Source organism: Cyclopterus lumpus, chromosome 7 (assembly GCF_009769545.1).
Source record: "Cyclopterus lumpus isolate fCycLum1 chromosome 7, fCycLum1.pri, whole genome shotgun sequence".
Taxonomy (NCBI): domain Eukaryota; kingdom Metazoa; phylum Chordata; class Actinopteri; order Perciformes; family Cyclopteridae; genus Cyclopterus; species Cyclopterus lumpus.
The window spans coordinates 9,973,922-9,997,430 of NC_046972.1; the positions used below are offsets into that span (position 1 = coordinate 9,973,922).

Below are 23,509 nucleotides of genomic sequence, written 5' to 3' on the forward strand. Positions count from 1 at the left end.
GTCAGCTCAGTCTAACAGCTCTGCTCGGTGGTTCTGAGCCATCCTAACACCTCAGCCGGAGTGAGATTACTCCCCGAGGCAGCGGGGCCTCTGATAATTACAGTGGAAGGTGAAATGTTAAGCCTCTTCACACGTCCAGAGAATGAAACACATTCCTCTCACCTTGGTTAGATGACAGCAGATGATTTCTTATCTGTCCAATAACCTGCAACCAGCACGTTGAAAAAAAATAGGTAATTGAATACTTGTAATAAATGTTTAACATTTGATGAGCATAATTTCTCTATCAATAATGCAGTTCTACTTGATTAATGATACTTTAATAATAAGACTTCTCAGTTCTTTTCTCTCATTAATTTAATCAAGCTATAAGTATAGTACATTTCAAGTAGATAGTGTTTTACATTGAGGATATAAAAAAGGGAACGTTCTGCACTACCATATTGTATGTTACGCTTGTTGAATGCACAGTAGGAGGTAGAAGCATTTCAGCCGCTTTCCTTCCTCAGAGTTTCATCATTTATTGGGTTGCATAACGATTCGTCTACCATGGAAAATTAAATATTTTAACATCATTTTTGAGTGCGCATTTCAATTTAAAAAAAAAAGCTAATTGTGGCTAGAGACTGTTCCGTTAGTGGTTATTATCTAAATAAATGTTATAACTATTCAGTGTGGTTGGTTATTTACTTGGATAATTATTACTACAAGTGAACTAAATAAAGTTCCCTCTTCATGCTCTCAAAGTCACAGCGAGGACTATTGCTATACTTCAAATGTGCAACACTTGTCCTATAATCCTGTATGTGTTAGGGATTAAAGTCTAAGCTTTTATCACTCATCAATGATCTCTCGTCTCACAGAGGAAAGCTTGCCGGAGATGGATTGTCTAGATGGGAGAGCACAGACGCCTGAAGTGAGGATTTAGAAGCAGAAAAGTGAAGGATTAGAGACTTGGGTAGACGACGTGATTGGCAGAAAAATCACATGCTGCTGCTGACGCATCATCCACATGCCGCCACAGATAAATGCAACCAGCAGAAAAGAAGAAGAAAAAAACACAGGAGAGGAAACGAGTGTCATCTCTGAACACCACAGAATACAAACCTGCTGCTAAACAATCACAACTGCAAACACAATAAATTCTGAGTGATTAGTGAGGATTATAGTTGCCTTGCAGATCAGCCAGAAGAGAAATGATTTTTCCCTAAAACATGGCAACAATCATGATATCAGTATATCAGTCAGACAGACACTTGTCAAGTTTTTATCTGAATACCATAACTCTATTGTTAGCGGGACGGGAACAACTGATGCAACACTCCCCGGTGAACGCCTTTAGGCTTCACCCTCGTACATTCTGGAAAAACTGCACCAATACATGTCAAATGTGAAACTACCTGAGAGATGAACTGATTTTTACTTCAGTAGCAGAACTATAGACCATGTAGTACATCTGCCACACAAATCGGTCAAATTAGACGATAAATCCTTTTAAGGAGCAGAAATGTGGCATGTCATCCATTCCCTGCTCTGTAAGCAAACAAAACACTGACAGTCATAGAGTCAGCCATGGCCGATGATGGCTTCTAGCTGAAACACATTCAGTTTGGCCCACTATAAATAAAACAACCCTTTATCTGAGAGTGCCGGTGATTGGTTTCTTTGATCCTTGCCACTACTTTCCACACAATTTGGGGCTGGGAACGCTTGCAACTCTCCACAGCCTGCGCTTTTCCTCCCATAACAAGTCATAATGTCTCCCCGTGAAAGAGATTCATAGCTATTTTTGGTGGGGTTTGTAAGGGTCATAGCACTTCGTTTGTGGACATTTTTAAGTAATACACAAAAAGTATAGATTCAGGTACCTATCATTGTCCGTGGATATTTTGTTTTAAATAAAACTCCAAACTGGGTCCCAGTCAGTCCACGGCTGAGGAAGAGGAGTAGCCTGTAGAAGTTGAGGCTGCTGCCTGACTAAAATCCAGTCCTGCCGGTTTGTGGCCGGCCTGTGGTGCTGCTGTGCGTCACTCCCTGCTGTTAGGATAATCACAGCACCACTGACAGCTGACTGGTAGTTTGTACACCAGTTGGCCAACTGAAATTGAGTAATTTCACTGCAGGGAGTTTTTGTGTTGGAATCTGTTGTGGAGGAGTTTGTGGCATAAGTGTCGCTTATATCAGAGGTAAAATGTGACAATGGTGCACTGCAGAAACAGACCCTTCTGTTTCTAAAATAATCTGTTAATGATCCTCAAACACTGGATAAAACGATGACTTGCAAGCAGTCAGTGCTTAAATCACATTTACTTAAATATAATCCGTAATCTTTCAGAGAACACACTGGTTTTCACTCAGCTCCATTTACCAGATATGTGTGGATTTGATATCAGTATAATTCAAAGTAGCCTTCGGTTTCTTAATAATATTACTTTATCTATTTCTTAACAAGTTTCATGCTCAATTAGAAGTAATTATATAAAATTAAGTCAGTCTGCTCACATTAAACATCCTTAGAACATAAAAAATAACTAAAAGTTATTTATCAAACAATAGTAGGCCCACAGACAACACAGTGGAGACCCCATAGCTGCACCCATGAAGTATGAAAAGCATGCCAATAAAATTAAAAACAAACACGGATTTCTGCCACCTAGTGCAAAAACACAGGTCTGCATTTCATATATAGGCCAAGTGAATCTCTTTAGCACGTGTATGCATCAACACAGGATGTAATCATTGCAATTAAATCAGCTGCAAAAGTCATACATCACTCAGCTGCCACCACTGTTGGAGCTGAATGACTTACTGACACTGACCAAGTAGCACAACTTTAAGAACTGCGCTCCACTGTTAAACAATAAACATTATGGAGCATTGAGACCTTTTTCTTACCTTACCTCCGAGCACAGCTGTTGTTAGCAGCTCCCATACAGACCAGACTCACATTATTAGTTTGTCCTTCAGAACAAACATCTCGACCTTGGCGCCTCTGGAACACGTTAGCCGTCAGCTAGCTAGCTCACACGTGCTAAACATGCTGGCGGGCTAGCTAGCATCAAAATAGCAGTCATTCTCTCCCTACCTCTCTGTTTTCATCCTGAACAATAACTGCTTAGCCCAGCTTCCTGTGTTATTATCGTAGTTGCTTCCTGCTTATTTCCTTTTCTTAGCCCCTTTCTGATAATTTTGGTTTGATTATCCCATTTGAATAACCAGCACTGAAACACCTGGGTCTCTCACGCCATTAATCCCCGGGTAACAGATTCACCGTGAGGTGGCAGGTGTGGGCTCACACAAAATGCGAAATAGAAAAGATAAAATAAAGAAAAAGAAAAAACTTGAACATAACTTTTTCCAGAGACAATATTTCTGGTATGCGTGAATACTAATAGTTAACGCAGTCACCATTTTTAATAGGGACTATTTATTTGGCAAAAAGTAGTTCCAATAACAATTCTTCACAGTGAGGTTCTTTGTTTTGGGTGAACTGACCATTACTCTGTCTCTCAATAAAGAAAAGAATACAACACACACTTTTCACTTTTTGACAATATTTGTTTTGTTAATTACAAATTTTTAGATGGTCCCAAGACACAGAAATTGGATATTGTTCAGTTGTTTTGTATTGCGGTATATTACAATATTTGTAAATATTACAATTTATTTAATTTATTTAAACCTTTATTTAACCAGGTGAGTTCCATTGAGATTAAAAATCTCTTTTTCGAGGGTGACCTGGCAAAGACAGGCAGCAGCATAAGAAACAGATAGTTACAAACAAAAAAACACAGAACAAGACAAGAAAAGAAACTAAAAGTTAAGAGACAGTGACATAACAGAGTTAATTTAAGAAACAGACATTTTTGGGAACCTGCCTCCATTTCTTTCATTTTATATTTAAAACCAGTAAGTGATATCAGATCTTTGAGTTTTAACTCATTCTGCAACATATTCCATGATGAGGGTGCAGGGTACACAAAAGCTTTTTTCCCTGTTTCTGTTCTGGTTTTTGGGACAGTGAGCATCAGGAAGTCCTGTGAACGCAAGGACTATTGTCCCACACTTTTCTTCCTGATGAGGACACACAGGTAGTTTGGCAGCAGACCAAGGATTGCCTTATAAATGAAGGTGTAACAATGACAGCGCCTCCGGGTGGCCAAAGCAGGCCATCCTACCCGTGAGTATAACTCACAGTGGTGAGTCAGAGCTTTGCAGTTGGTAATGAACCGCAGTGAAGCATGGTAAGCCATGTCCACCATATGAAGGCAGTTAGCAGAGGCATGCATGTAAAGAAGATCACCATAGTCCAACACAGGTAAAAAAGTAGCAGCAACTAATCGCTTTTTTACATTAGTTGAAAAGCACATCTTATTTCGAAAATAAAAACCCAGTTTTAACCTCAACTTTTTCACCAGTGCACATGTGGCTTAAAAGTGAGGGAGTCATCAATCAAAATACCCAGATATTTATAAGAGTCAACCACCTCTATTTCACCTCCTTCAAGAGTGATCGCCGAAGGGATATTCTGTGGCCGACTCCGACATTTTGAAAACAGCATAAGTTTTGTCTTATCTGTATTTAAAACAAGTTTCAGTTGAAATAGGGTGTTTTGAACATTAAAAGCTGTTTGCAAAAGATCAATTGCCTGCACAAGAGTTGATGCACAGCAATATATCACCGTGTCATCAGCATAAAAGTGACAGTTTGCTTCCACCACATTTTGGTCCAGATTATTTATATACACAGTAAATAAAAGTGGACCTAATACAGAGCCTTGTGGCACACCTTTACAGATGGTTGCAATATCAGATGATATACTCTCATACTTGATACACTGAGACCTATTCTCTAGGTAGCTTGTGAACCAAGCAACTGCTTGTTCAGAGAGCCCTGAGCTGAGGAGCCTCAGCCTTAAAACATTATGGTCAATGGTGTCAAATGCCTTTGACAGATCAATAAACAGTGACGCACAATGTTGCTTCTTGTCAAGAGCAACAATAATGTCATTTATCACTTTCAGTAACTTTCACAAACTAGTTTGACTATTTCTTGGCCTTTATTTGAAAATGGTATTATGTTAGTTAGTTAAAAACATTACTCATTATTACCTCACAAATTCAATTACCGGTAGCTTCAGATGCAGTGATTATAGCGCATTCATGCCTTTTGATTTGCTGTTAGAAATGTATGAACACATCAAAGTAGATGGTAACCTATTGAGCAGCAAGCAGAGAAAAAGGAAAATCTCAGAAATATTGAATATTGAAGCTCCAAAGCCAAGATAACCTCTACTGTAAAGTCCTTGAGATGTGTTATTGTTCTACATAGCTCAGGTATCAAACATGTTAGCTTTTTACAGGCTTTATTGCACTTTAGATAAAATCAGTAGGCTGAAGTGTTTTTCTCACCGGGCTTTCTTGTTCTATATCTCCTGTAAATGCTTCACAGAAGACAAACACACATAATTTGTATTCAGAATGACACCCATGTGTGACAGGATGTGCCACCACACAACTTCATATTAGAAAAGGAATCTATTTTTGACAGAGGATAGAGGAGGAGAAAAGTACATGCAGAGACACACCTGCTGGCCCCCAGTCGGTTTTCAGTCGGGCTCTTCTAGAGTGCTCATTCATCTGAAGGTTAATGGTAGTTGGAGATGTCCAATTTAAGCACAGGAATGGGAAAGTGGAGCATTGTAAATGTTGTGTGCCGGGTGTCCCATGGTCTGCCGCTTCAACTCAAATGACTGCCTTGACAGCATTTTTTTTAAATAATACACTCTGAAGGCTATTAAAGCGATTCCCAGAACAACTTGACCCAAAGTGTTTTGCTCCCACTAGAAAAACATCACCTACAAACAGGCAATATAAAAAAAAGACCTGCATAGTTGACAGTCTTGGCTGGTGAAACACTATCAGCACGCTCTCTAGTTCACATGCGATTCTGACGTGATTTAGCGGCACAGATGGCAATACTATGGTTTCCAACTCATGTGAGGAAGCGTAGGCAACTGGTGCAGAAGAATGATCCGCCTTCATCTGTGATTGACTTGTCAATAACAAGTCTAGACATAAAGTACATCAGGGCATGTTACATGATTATAATCTTTCTTTTACTCTGGTTAGGTCATTCACTGTTGATCCTGACCACAAATCCACCATTAATAAGGAGTCATGATTATGGTATTATTTTAGAGTGTAGTGTGAAACAGTTTCCTCTCCTACTAAGATTGTGCAAGATCATTTTAAATCCGCCCGAGTGATAATGTAAATCCTAGTTTTTAATGCAAATCTGAATGAATAATAGCAATGCACAGGTCTTGTCGAGTCAGAAATAGAATGTAAATTCCTTCTCAGTTTTCAAGTTTTTTTTTATCAAGCACAAACTAAATGAATCAATAAAGGTCCAAATGAGTGACTCAAAATGTGAGGAAGAAAACAATTATGCGTTACCTTGCTGGGTGCAAACAAACCTCTTGCAACGTGATTCCTTCTACATGATTAGCAACACCAGGAGCATGAAATAATCTCTTACTGCGGGAAAGCCCACCGGGTAAGGAGGTGTGGGGAATCTGCGAGTGTGCTGGAACCATAACACAAGTAGAAGCTGGAGAGGAATGAATCACTTCAAAGAAGACCAAAATATGTTCTACACCTGCAGTGGACACATATTAAAACTTCTAATCACGTTCACGGGGGATTAAGGGGATATTCAAGGGTAAAGTGATGGTAAGAAAGGGAACAGTCTCATTCTTTGAGTGCTAAACTGAAAATAGATACTTTCATCATCGACAAACAAGTAATCATCAACCACTATCAGTGACAATCCATTCAGCACAGCTTCAGGGCAGTCAGATCCTCACACATTTGTCAGATGCTCTGCCAACTCGGGTTCTCACATTATAGTGGAAAACTATCGGAAGCAATTCACTTGAGGGAAATTGCAGCTTTAAAAAACAAAATGTACAACAGAGGAAAGCGAGGAGAGCAATAATAGTCAACAATCCAAATGAATGTTGGACATTAATCATTTTAAATGCCAATGTATTTTCAGACTGACAGAGGGTGATATCTGGAATATGGGCCAAGAGGCAATAGCAGACATGAGAAAACATGAAGCTTTTGTTCAGCCAGAAGGTGAGCCAGAAATCTCAAGTCGTGGTGAGGTGACACGGTTGATCCACAATCCTAGTTTGTACTATTTAATGGTAAGCTATAATGATTTCAATTACACGGACGGTGCATTTGAGAGTACAATCACACACACAAGGTGATGGGAAGAAATGATTCTAAAATCTAAAGATCTAAAATGGACTAACCTTGAAAGTTCAGAGACATGAACTTTTCCAGAACACCTAAACTATTTTAAAGAACTAAGTTGTCACGCTCCCCCAACAAATGGGAACATTGGCTACCGAGGGATTCTTGACAACACATCACACACTGAATAGAGAACCAATCAAACCACTAGTGGGGAGTAAGAGAATTGTTACAGGATTATGCACCTGGCACTGCCACGTGAATGCGATTCAGGCAACAAAAAAAAAATCTGTCAAGTGTTATTCTGCCAGGGAACCACCAGAAGGTTGTTAATATTCAGGTCTTAGGGAATGAGCAAGACTCAGGAAATGTTTTTTTTTCCCTCTGCAATTCAGGAAGGCCTTTGCATATGGCTGAGGGACTTCTGATGCAATGATGGGTGACAGCCAAAGATAACAAAAAAATCCCCCTATAATTACTGTTCGGATATTGCGAGCCAGCACTACTGTGGATTAGTCTTCCAGCAGCTGTATAACAGTATGTAAGGTTGTTGCTAAAAATAGAAAGAAAAAAAGAAAAAAAACACCCATCTCTTATTCACACAATTTGCAGCTTGCTCACTTTCTTGCCCCCCACCCCCTTCCTTCTTCTCCCTCCTCTCTCCTTCCATCTCCCCCTTCCCTTGCCTTCCCTCTCCTGCACGTCTGAAATCACAGACATGCAGCAGCAGCTTCAAAGAGCATAGATAACTTGGGGAGCGCGAGACTGACTGTAATTCAGCCCAACACATGCAATGAGAGTGACGTTTAGGTTTAAATTTGCAACGCGCTGTGACTGATCAACAGGCATCGGAGAGTCACTGTGAATGAGTAGCACAGTTGGACTTCAAGTAGTCTTTAAGTTTGAATGGGACGAAGCAACAGAGATGGAAGAAAATTATGTGTAAAGCAAAAAAGCAAACAAAGACTGAATATTGAGTGCGAGTGTAATTTCAGCGTGCGAAAGTCCTAAAAACTAATTGCACAAAGGAAGCTTGATGTGCCTGGAAACATTTAAATGATCATGTGTTCGCCGTTGATGATCAAATTATATAAAGTTATTGGTTCAATCGTTCAAATCAGGAAACGTATCCAATCTAATTACAACTAAAGACTACAAAAAAAAATACGCTCACAGAGAAACAGTTATATGAAAGAAGCCGTTTAGAAATCTTTCCGTAGTACAATATGTCATTGAAAGAAACATTTCCAACCCAGAGGAAGGCGAGGGAACGGCCATTGTTTTCCTATTGCAAAACAGCAGCTGGAAAGCAAACCATTAGTTACAGATGGATGAGAAAGGAAATCACATAGGGTACGGCTCAACTCAATGCAAAAGAAAATGTCCTCCTCGTGTGCCAATTGAGTTTAAGAAATAAAAATATTATTTTTTGTACCACAGTGGATGAACATGCCAGCAGATACAGGACAAGCATGCGCTACAATCAACTAGCTCACTATGCTTCTCATCAGGTCAGCCATGAGGGCCATTTTCTGTTTGAGGAATTGTGCGACGCCTTGCAACAGAACACCCGAGGCAGATTGTGTTTGATCCTGAAAAAGGAAAAGCGACAAGACCTCAAAGCTCAAGCATACAATTCACACAGACACAGTTCACATATATAAATAATGCATATTTGCGCCCATGAGCAGAGTTTTAATTGTATCTGTTGTCTGGCACCCGTACTGCAGAGAACCCCTTCAAACATTGATAGTCATTTTAATGAAAATAATTACAGAAGCAAAATTAGTATTTCACCCACACAGACATGAAGTGATGAAATCTAAAAACTCTATTTGTAATTTGTAGTGTTGGTGCAGCCTTTAATACAAAGGCTCTGTCCTGGGAATCAACAGTGCATTCTGACCAGCTGCACAAACAATATGCACTTCTCCATTATTATATTATTATTAGTTGTTCATGCTGTTGTGTAAAATGGTTGACTGTGATTTTAGTCTGCGACTAAATGTCTTCTTGGTGCTTTCTTTTTAGACCTGTGGCAAGTCCGGTCGGACAGAGATCAAAGGATTGCATGCGAGGGGAGGTTTGCTCCTGCGAACCCACAAACACACTCACAAGACAGCGCGCACACATTGTCACATCTCCCCCTTGTGCGTGACAGAAACACCACAGTATATCATCATTAACACATCCCCGTGTCAAACTGGATGACGCTAGACATTATTCAATATTGATGTAAACATCACAATGTATTATGTAATTTCTTCTCGGGAAAAAAAACATTTTTTTTTTAAAGCCATGCCGATATGAAACACACCATAGAAAGAGAAAAGGGTAAACATGATTTAAAGTATTTGGAGAACTGAATGATCAATTTAAAAGCAATATTAATTTTCCGGTGAAAACTGGGACACACTTCTGCCTCCCAAAACGTATTAATTGTGCAAACCAACATCGCTGTATTCATACGTTTGTTTCATTATCAGAACAGTCGACTTTAAAACAACCTGTGTTCATCATAAAATAGTGAGTGCACTCACTGTTGGATCACTACATTTAATCAAGTTACACTTTATCAGGATCAAGCAAGGCAAATACAACTTTGATATTTATGATACTTTAGGTGGCTGTTAACACTCACTGGCTTGCATGAGCTGACCCTGGCGCCCAAACACCTGGGAGAAAGGGCTGCGGTTGCAGGTGAGCATCTCCTCCATGGCTGAACTCCTCCGATGAGAGAAGAGGTCCTTCTTCGTCTTTAGAGACAGAGAGAGAGAGAGAACTGTGGGTCAGCCTCCGAGTGTGGAGATGGTCGGCTGGTGCTCTGGAGCGATCCTCTCCTCTCACCCTCTCTCAACTGCTAATTTGCCTTTGAAAGCCACCTCCGCCTTTCCCTACCGCCTCCCCGCTGACTGCAGATCAGTGTGCCGTCGCCTCAGATGCCGTCAGAGTTGCTGCTGCTGCTCCTGAGCTGATGGGAGATCTGTGTTGCTCTCAGCCCGCTCATTAGTGCTCCAGTGTGGCGCTGCTTCAGACGGAGAGCACCGCAAACACAGCATGAACAAAGCAAGAGAGAGAGGGAGGGAGAGAGAGAGAGAGAGAGAGAGAGGGAGCGATGAGAAGGAGAAGCCTGCTGCAGAGAGGAGACGGACTCTCTCCCTTGACGAAAGTGAGAACAGAAAACACTGCGTGTAAAATCTGTTTTAACATTATACTGTAGCTGCTGCTGCTTGCGCTTTCCCCATCTCTCTTTCGTCTCCCCTCTTGTACATCCGATATGACTTCTCAGGCAAATGCGTTGGGAAAGTGACGAGCCAGAGATGCCCAGCAGATAAGCATGACGAGACATCTGACTTTGGCAGAAAACTAATGTGGCAGGTTCGTGGACGGCTGTGGAGTTTGCAAAGCGAAGACTCGACGTGGCCTGAGGTCAGTTCGTTCAGGAGCATCCTTGTTCGATGGGAGCTCGGAAGTCAAAGAGAGGGGAAACTGGACTCTCAAGTCCTCAAACACAAAAGTGAAACATAGACACAAACTGAGAATTACCCGACACAACCAATCATGACTCTGTTGTTTCGCTTGCCAGCACACACACACACACACACACACACACACACACACACACACACACACACACACACACACACACACACACACACTGTGTAACTCAAAGCCAAATGCAGGTCTCATCACTGGATTGTTATTTAGCGTTCACCTCCACTTTTTCCCCTCTTCTCTGTGATCTACTGTGTGCTTTTTATGCCTTGTTCTCAACCACATTTTCTTCAGATACAATGTGAGTTATCCCCCCCCCCCCCCCCCCCCCCTTTACTTCTCGACTTCAGGTATTAACCTCCAAATATAGACAGAGAAGCATCCTGCAGCTCGTTATCTCTCACCTCACACGCAAGCAGCTAGGTGTATGCAGGCCTTATGCAGCTCTTTGCTTGTACAGGCAAAAAAGTAGTCCATCCACGAGTCCCGATGAAAGCGAGACAGATTCTGAACAGAAAACTGAAACACAGACGAGAAAATCGGTTTCAAACTAAAGGGGCCAGTGGTTCATTAAATATGGATCCACATCCTTTATTAATGTCCTCATTACCATGTCTGTTCCGGTCCTGAACAGCATGCAGAGAGTGAAGAAGAGCACAAAAGTACTTTATCCCAGCATCCTGTTTGCATTATCTGCATTCACCAGTTCTACTTTGAGAGGTTGGTTAAGTTTATAATGCCGAGTTAGGGTCGTCTTCCCTTTGAACCCTCAGTTATCGGCAGCATGCTGTGGAGATTGGCAAGCCTACATGTGTTCAAATATTAGAATTTTCAATGGAGATCTGGCCCAAAATGTTGCGTACACACACAAAAATGAGAAGGAGAAACATACAAAAAGAGTTCATTAAACACAGTGACATCCTGACGTTAAAGAATCAAAACCACATCACTGTCACATCAGCCTGAACAAGCAAGGTCAGAGATGATGTGACTCTTTAATCTGTCTTCATCTGTCATGATTGGTTGTTCACCTAACTCTACTTGTTCTTTGGATTATTTTTTTGGTTTTCGACAAACGGGAAACCGGACAGACCTCTCAAAGCCACCAAAACTCATTTACTGGCTTCAATTCAAAATTGATATCATCTGTCAAATTTTCCAGAAGATTGACGAAATTGTAACGATAAGGAGCTGAGGTTTCTCCTCAGACTTCTGGGATGAGTGCTTTCATTTTCGATCATCTCTGATCATGCGTCCTCGCTCGTCTTTAGAACTTCCTGTGAGAATTCAACATGGCCCTGGGCTAAGAGCCGCAGCTGTGTCGAGCATACAAATGCAGCCGCAGTTTGAGGTTGTTGCTGAGCTTGTGAGCGCTGGGAGAAGCTGTACCTCGGGGCCGTGGTTTGTCGCTCTAGGTACGCTGGCACAACTCCTCACCATGTCAACATCACCTGCCAGGTACTACTTACAAAGCACATGAAGGCTGATCCCTCGAGACTTCACTTTCATCATCATTAAAAAGGACGCAGGGTGTATTAAATGTATTTTTATACATACCTGCAATGAATGTTAAGAGCACTTTACAGCTTCTGTTTTTCCTCAATTCAACAGCAAACTTTACAACATGTATTCACACACACACATGCAAATGTAACTGCTGGAGCTGTGAACTTTCTTAGAGGAACAAAAATATATCCAAAGAATCCAAACCACCAGCGTTGATTTGTCACTAAGGTGCTAGAAGAGTGAAAGTAAAGGTTTCACCAGGGGAAGAACAATCCCACAAACCGTTACATAAGAACACACAGCGGCAGACTGTAGCAGCTCGCTTCACCTGCTGCTGCTGGAATGTGTGCCTCTGCATTGTATTACAATGTGGCTGTAACCATGACACGAGGGGATCGGGGGGGGGGGATTGCTGTGATATCTCAATGTCACCGACTGGAAATCAACGCAGCTACTGTTTCCAATCCTTTTTTTTTTCTTCTCCATTGGACCCTTATGTTTATCTGCCAGTCCGAAATAAAAGATTCTGCATAACTGGCAACATTACAATTGAATTCATGCCCGTTGCACTGCATGCTGATGAACAATTACACTGAGGCAGAGATTACTCTTCATCTATTAATGTTTGATTGAGAAAGCGTGCCGACATTTGGACCCGGTCTCTCCAAACACTAATCGTTGTTAATGTAGTTCCACTAAATTAAAGTCAACGTCCGTATTCAAATTTAAAAAAGGGATAAAGTGGTCTCTCAAGGAAAGTAGGCTCACTATACAAGTATTCAAGCACAAAACATATATGTATCCTGAAGAGTTTGACCATTCATCCGCGGATGGAGCGGAGTTTTAACGAGTGTACACCCATTTAGATTATTCTCGTGAATGTACACAAGGATGCGAGTGACGCAGGACACATTTTGTTCAGTGTGTTCTCACTGTTCCACTTATCTACAGGTTTCAAAAGGTAAACAATGCCGGTTTCAATATGTTCCAGGAAATCATCTTTTGAAAATATTTTATGATAGAAGGAAATGTATTAAACATATTTGTTGGGCCTCAAGTACACAAACAATGTGGTTTTTTTGTGAGTAATCTTGAATGCGAAGCAACGTGTTTTTTTTTTACATTAGTAGCTTAAAACAAACAGGAAACATTGTGTAATGTGCAAATAAGTCAGCTTTAGAAATGTGCCTATAATCCTCCCGTATTTCCAAAAATATTGGACTATCTGTTTAATAAGAGAAACACCTTATGGACTTAGCATACATTTTCAGATACAACAGTGCACATTTTGGGCAGATGTTACACAACCATTTTGAATAAATTCTCAACCGTATGCAACATCGAGTATTCATCATCATCATATTAGCACTATTATTGAGACAGCCTACCTTATTAAAGGACCAGTGTGTAGAATAGTGGAATCTGGCAGTGAGGCTGCAGATGGCAACCAACAGAACAACTGGATGTTACAGTCACGGCACATCGTCAGCTCTTCCTGGAGATGCTTTGAGAAAACCAGGAAGTATTTCCACGTTCCTTGAAGAATCTTCTTCCCATTCTGCAAAGTGTTGCTGCTCTGCCTCTTAGCTAACGATTAGCACATGGCCCTCCTACATGTACAGCTACTGAACTGAAATATTTGTTCACATGCTGCACTTTTATAATTAAGCTCTTGTAACTCAACTTGTTCAGCCACTCGCTGCTGCAACTGGCGTATCAAAGGGATACGTGTGTTGTACTTTTTAAATTGATTGGTTGTAAGAGGGGTGTTAATGTCCTTTTACAAACAAACTGGTTCCGCAGGACATTACAGCCAGTGGAAAGCAGGTGTTTGGTTGATTTAACTTTTTTTTCATGGCTCCTGCAGAATTTCTTCTATGGCCGTGCGTCACAGCAGATCCACGGCCACTCTTTAATTTACAGCCGCTCTATTTTTACCAACACACTCTGCTTCCTTACTTTCATTGTTCACTCATGCTATTTGCTGTACTCTTTCCACCCTTTCTTCCATCCTCAGCTACTCTACCACCCACAGGTAACTTTGCTAATTAGACTTTTCCCACAAAATTGTGCAGATAGTTGTCCTGAGAGGCATTGTGCGTCACTAGATGGTTCTTAGTGCGATCTCCAGCTAAAGCACGTGCACATACGCTTTCATGCATGTACTTTGCCATTTCTAGTATTGCCGGGTTTTCACTCACTTGACTCATCTTTTTTTAATGTAATGTCATTTGCAGTATTTGTTGTCAATATTAATTATGAAGGGTAAAAATGGAACAAACACAGTTGGCTCTACAAAAAGACAATGCTTTCCCAGAAAACAGGTCGTAGCCTGGATATCTTTGCATTGAGACTTCTCTTTTATGCATCTTGACATCAAATTGTATCATACGTGGAGGACAAAATGCTTAAAATAGGGCAACCGCATCCCCGTATATGGATTATCTAACAGAAAGAGCAGAAGAGATGCAGTGGCATTACAAAATCCACTTTATTGAATCTACTGCTTAAGAGGTTAAAATAAGGAAAGTGTGCCACCACCTGGACATTTTATTATTTTCTAGTAAGGCTCATAATGCAGGAGACAAATTGTGTCCAAAATTAAAGTAAGGACTGAGAATTTTGTATAATTTCAACAAAATCTCCAGGCATTACAAATTAAACAAAATGTGATTAACATTTATTTGTGTACCGAAGAAAGTTCCACACAAACGTCACATAATCTTAACATTCTCCATTTATTTTGAACACTCGCTTTGAATAACTTTAGTGCAAATCATACAGAAGAACCGTTCAGATATTGATTACATGATTTTAAATTAATAAATATACATGACTCAATTTACACTTTGAAATGCTACAAGCACTTTTCACAGTTAAATAACAGTCTCCCAAACCACCGTGTACATCCAACACATTGCAGTCTCATCGTCTGAAGCAGATCTTACCAGTGAGGGTTGAATAGGCTAAATGTAAAATAGAGGTATACCATTATTGATTCTATCAAACACAGGCCATTGCCAAGTTTTTTTGTTTGCCAAAATTAACATAATGATAATCATAATGAAATAAGTACCCTGTATATAGCACTAGCTCTTCAAACTAGTAGCTTATAAAAATGTTAATCAAACAGATACAATTTATTACACTCACACTTTGAGATTAGTGACAACTTGCCACAAACGCTCCCATGCGTCATCGCAGGCTTCCAGCATCACATTTCCATTTTGTGATTTACACAGTACATGTGGAATTTATTATACACACACACTTCACACAATAAAAACTGTTGCCAACAGATTAGAAGCAATGACGAAATTATTGTACGCTACGGATGACAGACCCAAACAGACTGTATTTCTATTATGACGCTTTATTAGTTGTTATAAAAAGGGAAAGAAAACACCCAAAATTATATTTCTGACAGTTTCGTGAAACGGGTGCAAAATAAAAGCCTGAACGCAAACTGCACTACTATAAATATTTCAGAGGACATGCAGTGAGGCCGAGCACGAGTCGGCTCTTCCAGTGCTGTTCAGAATTAAACTCTTAGCATTGTAAAAGGGTCCATGATGCATCCCAGCTGTTCAGATAACATAGTACGTATGTTTGCAATTGCAGTGCCAATACACTAAACTGTTTCCCAAGAGTTTAACATGTATTTGTGGTGGCCTATAAACTCCAAAAAGAAAATGGTTATCCTCTTTATGCCACATTTTGTAATACTATATACATTTGATGGCACATTTAGAGAAGTATTCTCAAAACATTCATACAAATACATCGCAACTGGGACCACCAGATTATATACAAATTTGATTTGCAAAAGCTGACGCATTAAATCTACCAATGTAACATTCACACCAGTTATGAAAACACAGACCTTTCCAAGAGTAATCAAGAGTGATGATATCCTTCACAAGAATGTTGACAAGTAGCTTGTAGCCAGAGTTGCACAGTATTATAGAGCAGTGGTTCTCGTGGGTCACGACCTTCCCCTGCTGCGATTGCTCTAGTGCGTGCAATCGTTGCTTTAGTTAGAACAGAGTTTAGGGCCTAATTGCATCAATATAACCATCCCAATTAACGTAGCTGTAGAACAAGCATGCAGTAAGAGTTTAAACCCAAAGGACAGACAAGAAAAAGTGCAAATGCATGCTGAGTGATTGCCACCTGCTATTCTCGCTCTAAAGAAAAACACAAAGTAGGAAATGAGAGCAGCCTTCGAGCTCGAGTCCTCCCACTTCCTTTCCAATTTGTGACATGTAGCGGTCAGAATAACTTCAAAGTGCAAATCAAAGCTGTTATTTTATGAAATGGATAAATAGTTTTTTTTAAACGGCAAGTTCCTACAAAAGCATTCAAATACTCAGCTGAACGCTGCAGTATCCTTAGTCATCCGTTGTACAGCATGATGCAAACCGGGTCCGTGGGGTCTGCAGTGTGATCATTATCACTTTCACAATAGTGCACGAGGAGCTCCAAACAGCAGGGTCCTAGAAACAATAAAACATGCTGCAAAAGATATATATAGACATGAGGTTTTACAAATATCTGGTTGTTGCCAGTAATTTATGATCATTTAATCATTTTATTTTTTGAATATTCTATACATAACATTAGCTATTTAACAACATGGCAGCGGTGATATCTTATTAGCGGTCTGTCCTATACATTAATTTCACGATATATTATAGTATACCTCACCTTAAGATTGATTATTTTAGAAGCTGCTGGTGCGTTACACACTTATGCCGTTATACCCATCTAATCTGGACAAATGAGGGATCACTGTGCACTGTAGGTCTTTTCTATCTTTGTTTTTAAATGCACTCCTACGTTATTATTACCATTATAAGACTCAAACGTGCTCACCTGCCAATCGCTGGTGGGCCACTGGGAAGTCTTCAGGCGGTAGGACTCTTCTCAGAGCTGCTTGCCGGCTCTCGGCTCTGGGAGGGAGGCAGCTCATCCTTCTGCGGTGCCGCCTGTTGGGGATTCACTATGGTGATTTTAATGGGGGTTCCTTTGACGCCATGCTGCACTCTGCTATACTGGCGCATAGAGGGGTTGAAAGTGCGAACAATGGGGAGTTCATTCAGTGTGGGCGACTCTTGTTTTGGCTGCGTGCTCTCCTTTATAATTATTTTACTTCTTTTGTTTGAGAAGACGGTCTGCACCGGTAGGATGGCGTACCTTTTAGCGGGCCCAGAACTCTGCAGTCTGGTTTTATGCTGAGGTGAGGCTTGTTGTTTCTCTTCCACCCTTCTATGCAGGCGGCCATCGTTTTCCTTTGTCACGGAGATTCCTCCTTCTTTCCTTTTCTTCACCTCTTTCGGCTTCTTGGGGCAGACCGCCATGTGTTTGGTTCTGCTGCGACGCATTGTGAACTCCCTGCTACAGTGTGGGCAGACAAAGAGCTCTTGCTGCGCTGCCACATGTGCAGGGGACATTTTATTTGATGAAGATTTGTTCCTCTGCGGCATCACCCTTTGGACCAACTTTTTCTTCCTTTTGTTCAGTACCTTGAACTTCACTTTTACTGGCGATTCTTGGCTCGGTTTGGACCGGTTTGACTGACTGGGTCTGTTGGAAGCATTTAGTCCGTTAGTAGTATTAGTGGTTGACAGAACTCCATTTTGAGTTTTTGCAAAGTGCCGCAGCGGGATGGGATTTCTCTTGGGCGTGTACCTCCTTTTATCACTGGCATTTGCACAAGCCAGGATATGCTTGTGCAACTCTGGCATGTTATCAAAGCTCTTGCCACACTTGGTGCATCGGATAGCCGTCGTAAAGGTTTGTGGGATGTTGTGGGTGGTGAAGTTTGTGGCTGAAGCCACTGAGCCAGCAGGTGATCTGTTATGGTAAGGAAAGGGTGGGGGCTTAAAGCTGGGATAGTGTTGGTTAATGCCAAGACGAACATCGGGCCCCTTGATTTTGGCTCCATTGGAGGCCATGATTTTTATTGTTGTAAACAGTTCTTCAGCAGCCACATCCACTTCCTTTTTCACCAGCTTCTTGGGTTCCTCTGCAGCGTCGGGCACTGATGGCTCCGTTTTGACTTTTATTGAGTTATTGTAGTTCTGAGGTCTTAGTTTACCCTTTTCTTCTTCGGTGTAGGTACACTGCAGGCCAGGATGTAATTCGTCCTGATGCTGTTTCAGATTACAAAGATAGACAAATTCTTTTGTACATGCACTGCAAACATAACTCTTGCCGACACCGTGGAGGCTCGATCGATGATCGAGCAACGCGGAGGGTTTGCTAAAGAGCAGCACGCAGAACTCACATTTGTAGGGCCATTCATCAGCATGGTCACCGACATGATGGCCCAGTTCTTTCATTGAATGGAAAAGCCTGTCGCACACATTGCAGACGAAATTCTTGGTGAAAGTCTGCGGTTGCGCATCGCTTGGTGTGTCGTTTGACACTTCGTCCTCTTCAGTTTTCTCAGAAGGTGGTGAGGTTTTAAATGACATTTCCGGTATGGAAACGGTGCTGTAAGCAGCTTCTTCCTCTTTGATGAGTGGTGGCTCTGCATTAACAACAGGCTCTGGGTTAGGACTTGATTCCCCCACAGTAGGACAATCCGATATCACTAAGGTGGATAGACTTAGCGATTCTGCAATAGAGGACATAAGAATAGTGGGGTCCACAGTTTGAGAGTTGGGCACTGATACAATCTGTTCTATGTGATTAACAACCATCTGTGTAGGTGCTGGAGGCTCAGCAGCGTTTTCCAGTGAGGTAACTGCAGCAGGGACGAGACTCCCTCGGGCTTCAAGAGCTATGGTGCACTCTATCAACACTGTGTTGCTGGTAATGTTGTAAGAGTTGAGAAGGGAATCATTTAAAGTTACAGTGGGCGTGAATTGCACTTCTGACATAGGAATGGACTCAACTATCGGGTGACTGAGAGCCATTTGATCAGAGAGAAACACGTGACCAGGTAGATTTAGAGTCGGATCAAGGGATTGGGAAAGAGTGACATGGTTTGCAGAATCTGTGGGAGCAAATGCAGTAGTTAAATCGCACTCGGAAAAATGTAATGCATTGTCTGTGCAGATTACCAGGGGATCAGAAGATATATTTGGGGCTAGTAACTGGATTGGTTGGCTTGGAGGGTTGGAAATATTTGGTGGTGCCAAAACTGTTATTAATGAAGAAGCAGCAGGGAGCACTGTGTGTGAGGCTGGGGAAGCAAATGCTATAGTGCACGGTGGAGCTGCTGGCTGCAAGGAAACAGGGGTAAGGGATGCAGGTGATGCAATCAACGAATTGGAAGGAAGTGCAAGCCCATAAATAAGTCCCTCTGCCATGGGCTCCATCGGGGTCATCCCATCTGGTCCTGTAAGTATTGTGAAGTCTGTGACTAAAGGGATCTCAGGATTCCCTAGGCTTACATGTTGCTCTCCAATATTTATTAAGGCCGTCTCCGCCATGCATGCATTTGATTTTGCCGCTTTCAAAACTGCCTGTGAAACTAAATCCAATGTCAGTTCAGATTTACCTTGGATCTTCTTTTGAAAGCTTAAATCCAGTACTGCATCAGTAAAAGCTAAATCTTCATTTCGTTTGACTGTATTAGAGAGATCCAGTGGCTGCTGGTTACAGGAATTGCCGCCAGCTGTGGGGGGCCAGCTTTCTGTCGAGACAGGTTTCACTGCTGGCTCCTCCACATGTGGAGTTGTGTCATCCTTCACATTGGCTGTTTGGGGCAGAGGTGAACTATGCGGGGTCTCCATCTGCCCTGTACTTACAGTATCACAATCTCCACTATCTGCCGTTTCGTCTTTAGATGTCAGGTTTTCCTGTGGAGAGCTTGGTGGAGACCCAGTCCTTCTTTTAAACCTTCCTGTTCCAGCAGCCCGGACAGAAAGAGAGATGGGTGAACAAGGCTTCTGGGCATCTGCGATGAGGGCAAGTGTAGGTTTAAGGCCATCCTGCTTCTCCAGGAGCTGCTTTAGCTTTGGAGACAAAAACACAGTTCTTTCCTTCTGCACACCTGTGGACTCGGTATTCGGAGGAAGTAGATTCTCTATTAAAGAAGATACAAGTGAGGATGACGAAGAAGACACAACCACCTCAGACTCCAGTTCAGTCTTAATTTGTGGTAAAAGAGGTGGTGTTGCAGTTCTTCTCTTGACCTGTGGTTGCCCAGGTATCTCGTTGCCTGCAACTGAATCTGAAACCTGGCTGATTTGGGCGCGGTCTAAAATCAGAGCATCCAGTCCAACTAAAGTCGAAGAACCAGAATAAATTTTGGGCGCTTCACAGCTACTGACCGTACTTGTTGACACTATCTTTCCATCAATATAAAAGCTGAGATTCTCTGAAATATTGCTTGAGACATCTAGCATGTATTGTTCTGCGCATTCCACGTAATTCTCCAGAACAACTGCAGGTGATGTATCGTCAGCGATCTCCGTTTCCTGTTGGGAAGGTTCACTGAGCATCCTCTGAAGATTCGTCTCTTGGGCCAGCTGGGTTTTTTCTACTTTTGTGACTTGCCGGTTCTGCTCGTGGATCCTGCGCTCATGTCGTCGCTTGTTGGTATGCGTCGTGAATATCTTTTCACAGTACTTACAAGCATGATGCCCCTCAAATACTCCCAATTTGTCTGGCTGAGCACTGCGGTCACCGGCTGACAGAATGTAAGTATTAGAGCCAGCGGAGGATGACGTATGAAGCTGCATGACTGAGCCGACTGATTCCAGAGGTTTCATCTTCTCCTGCTGCGACTGACTCAGATTTGAACCAAAAGACATGTTGTTCTGATGGCTGCATGCGTGGGCCTTGTTCTTCTCCAAAGCATGAACGTGCATGTGTCTTTCTAAGCCTTGTTTGCTGGTAAAATGTCTCTCACAGTGCTGGCAGGAAAAAGAGTTCCAGTCTCTCTCAGTATCCTCGTTAGGAGGTTCATGAAGATCAGGGTACAGCGACGTAATCATGTCTGGCTGCATATCATTTTCCCCTTGATGAACGTCGTCGTCGTCGTCGTCCTCCTCCTCCTCCTCCTCACCTTCCTCCATATCTTCATTGTCGCCAATTTCAGAGATGTACAAGTGAGGAGAGTCCTCCATCTTTTGTGGAGGTTGTATCCAGCTCTCTGAAGGAAGTCTGTCACACAGGACTTTTGGAAGTTGTCACACCTGTTGAATTGATAAAAAAGAAGTTATCGTCATTTAGCAAACATCATATAGCTGTAGGGCCGTTTAAAGACCACATTAATTAACTTAAACATAAACACTTATGCCGTCTAATTATTCACCCTTCACTGCAATGCAAATCATTACAACACAAACCTTTATCTTCTGTTTCAGTCATCTGCATCAAATTATTGTGCAAAACACTTAGTAATATTTTCATAGAAATAATAGTTCTTACAGTATTTGGATTCATTAATGACAAACAGCATATTGCCACTACCTAATACACCTCAGACATTCTGAAATGTATTACAATTGTATTGGAATAGTATTACATATTCATGATATAAACAAAATACTATACATCATAAAACAATGTTATTCTTTTCATAATCAGTTCTATTGTCCATTTGTTCGCTGCTAAACAAACCTTCCGTCCTAATTTGTTTGCTAATGTCCTCAAGCAGAGTGGTGACAATATGTACCAACAAACACTGCATACATTCTGGACCCACACTTTGTGACAGTGTTATGTACAGCAAGTGTTTTCTTTGTGTCCATTAGTTGACTCCAGGGAGTATAGTCCCAGAATAAAGCTAATCTGTCCCCAGATGACCTCCTTTACCATGGCTGCCTTGTACAACCTGCTACACACACACACACATCAATCATTAATTATTTTTTTTTAATAGCTACCTTTCACCTATTATTTGAAAACATCAAAGTTGTAAAAGCATAGAGGTGCATTTTGATCTTCATCTACTGCTCGGACGGACAAAATGGCAGGCCCATAATGTGTGCCAGACTTTGTGTACTCCTCCACCTGCTCCTCCTCCTCCTCCTCGCGAGCGCACGAGCTCTTGTAGCATCGACAACATATTTTACGGAATCGTTTCGTCAATTATTCGTGTCTTTAAATGTTAGCTTGTTCCGCATCGGTTATTTTTTATTTATTCATCCTTCATAATTATTTAATTACTATCAGTTTTCAGGCGACTGTAGGCACGAGAGGAAATGTAAACAAAGACCTTATAGTTCATGTTAACGCATATTATCGTTCAGTTATTTAACACAATCATGTGGCGAGTGCCAGTTGCACACATAAAAACAATCATTCACGACAACAAGGGCCTACGTACTGATTTCTTTGGAGACAGTTTCGTATCATCAACTTCTGTTTCCATCCGTCTGCGCTACGATACAACTACTTATTTCACTTTATATCTGCCGAACATGAAACAGATGCATAACAAAAGGACGTGTAGCTATATATTTGTGCACTGGGCTGAGGGTGCGTTCACATGCATCCGCTTCCCCTGGTGTGGTGACGCTGCCCCGTCCCTGCACCATTGCTGGCCGGTCGCACATCACGTCGTCACATTGCTGTTCTTGCGAGAGAGGGTGCTAGCTCGCCCGCTGAAAGGTCAACTGGCTTTTCTAAAAGAGCCCCACTCTGTCGCGCTGACACGAGAGAGCTGCTACACCTCAATCAAAACCCTCGATAACCGTCAAGGTCTCGAGACGAGGCTTCGCTCCAGTGAAATAAATCAGCTGTTATCGCCATTAGAGCGCTGCCGAAGTAATGCTAGCTGCAACGCTAGCTCGCGAGCCCTGGCTACCTTGAGAGTCGAAGGTTCCGCCCGCACGTTACGAACACTGACCGTTGATGCACGTTACACGTTACAGGTTCTGTACATACTTGTTCCAACAAAGAGGAAACGTGCCGTAGAACGGTTTGAGATATTCTTCTCCTGCAGGTTGTGTACACTTGAGTGTTTCTCTTCCTTCTTTTTTTTCTTCACCAATGTACCAACAAGATAATGGCGTTTTGATTGGTCAGCGAATGTGGATGTCACATGTGGACCAATCAGCAACAGGTTTGTAAAGGCTCGGAGAAAAAACGAGCAAAAAACATGATGGTAAAAAGCAGCTGTCATCTCGGACTGAAATGAGAACATTAGCGCGTCATTGACACTCTTTATACATTGTTTGATTTAAATGTGCATACATAATGCCGTCGGCGATATATTACAGATATTCATCTAAGATTATGCCAATAGTATATGTTATATGTATGTATTATATATTATTACT

At 41.7% G+C, this 23,509-nt stretch overlaps 1 protein-coding gene across 8 annotated transcripts; it reads right to left on the reverse strand.

Moving 5' to 3' along the window:
• Positions 1-14,985: 14,985 nt before the first annotated feature.
• prdm2a (PR domain containing 2, with ZNF domain a) lies at positions 14,986-23,271 on the reverse strand. Of its 8 annotated transcripts, none has more exons than XM_034536984.1 (4): positions 23,115-23,221; positions 17,463-21,418; positions 17,142-17,254; positions 14,986-16,762 (listed from the first exon to the last, which is right to left on the reverse strand). In XM_034536984.1, exons 2-4 carry the CDS (start codon positions 21,347-21,349, stop codon positions 16,662-16,664), a joined length of 4,101 nt encoding a protein of 1,366 aa, XP_034392875.1. In that variant the 5' UTR covers positions 21,350-21,418; positions 23,115-23,221; the 3' UTR covers positions 14,986-16,661. The 8 variants fall into 8 exon arrangements, with proteins under 8 accessions (XP_034392875.1, XP_034392876.1, XP_034392871.1 ...); XM_034536985.1 differs by having other exon boundaries at positions 14,986-16,781; XM_034536987.1 differs by having other exon boundaries at positions 16,666-16,781; positions 17,142-18,888; positions 19,777-21,418.
• Between the last annotated feature and the right edge of the window lie 238 nt (positions 23,272-23,509).

What these genes read in the sequence shown, in the direction of transcription:
- prdm2a (XM_034536980.1), bottom strand. Translation starts at nt 21,349, where the DNA reads ATGGAGGACTCTCCTCACTTGTACATCTCTGAAATTGGCGACAATGAA.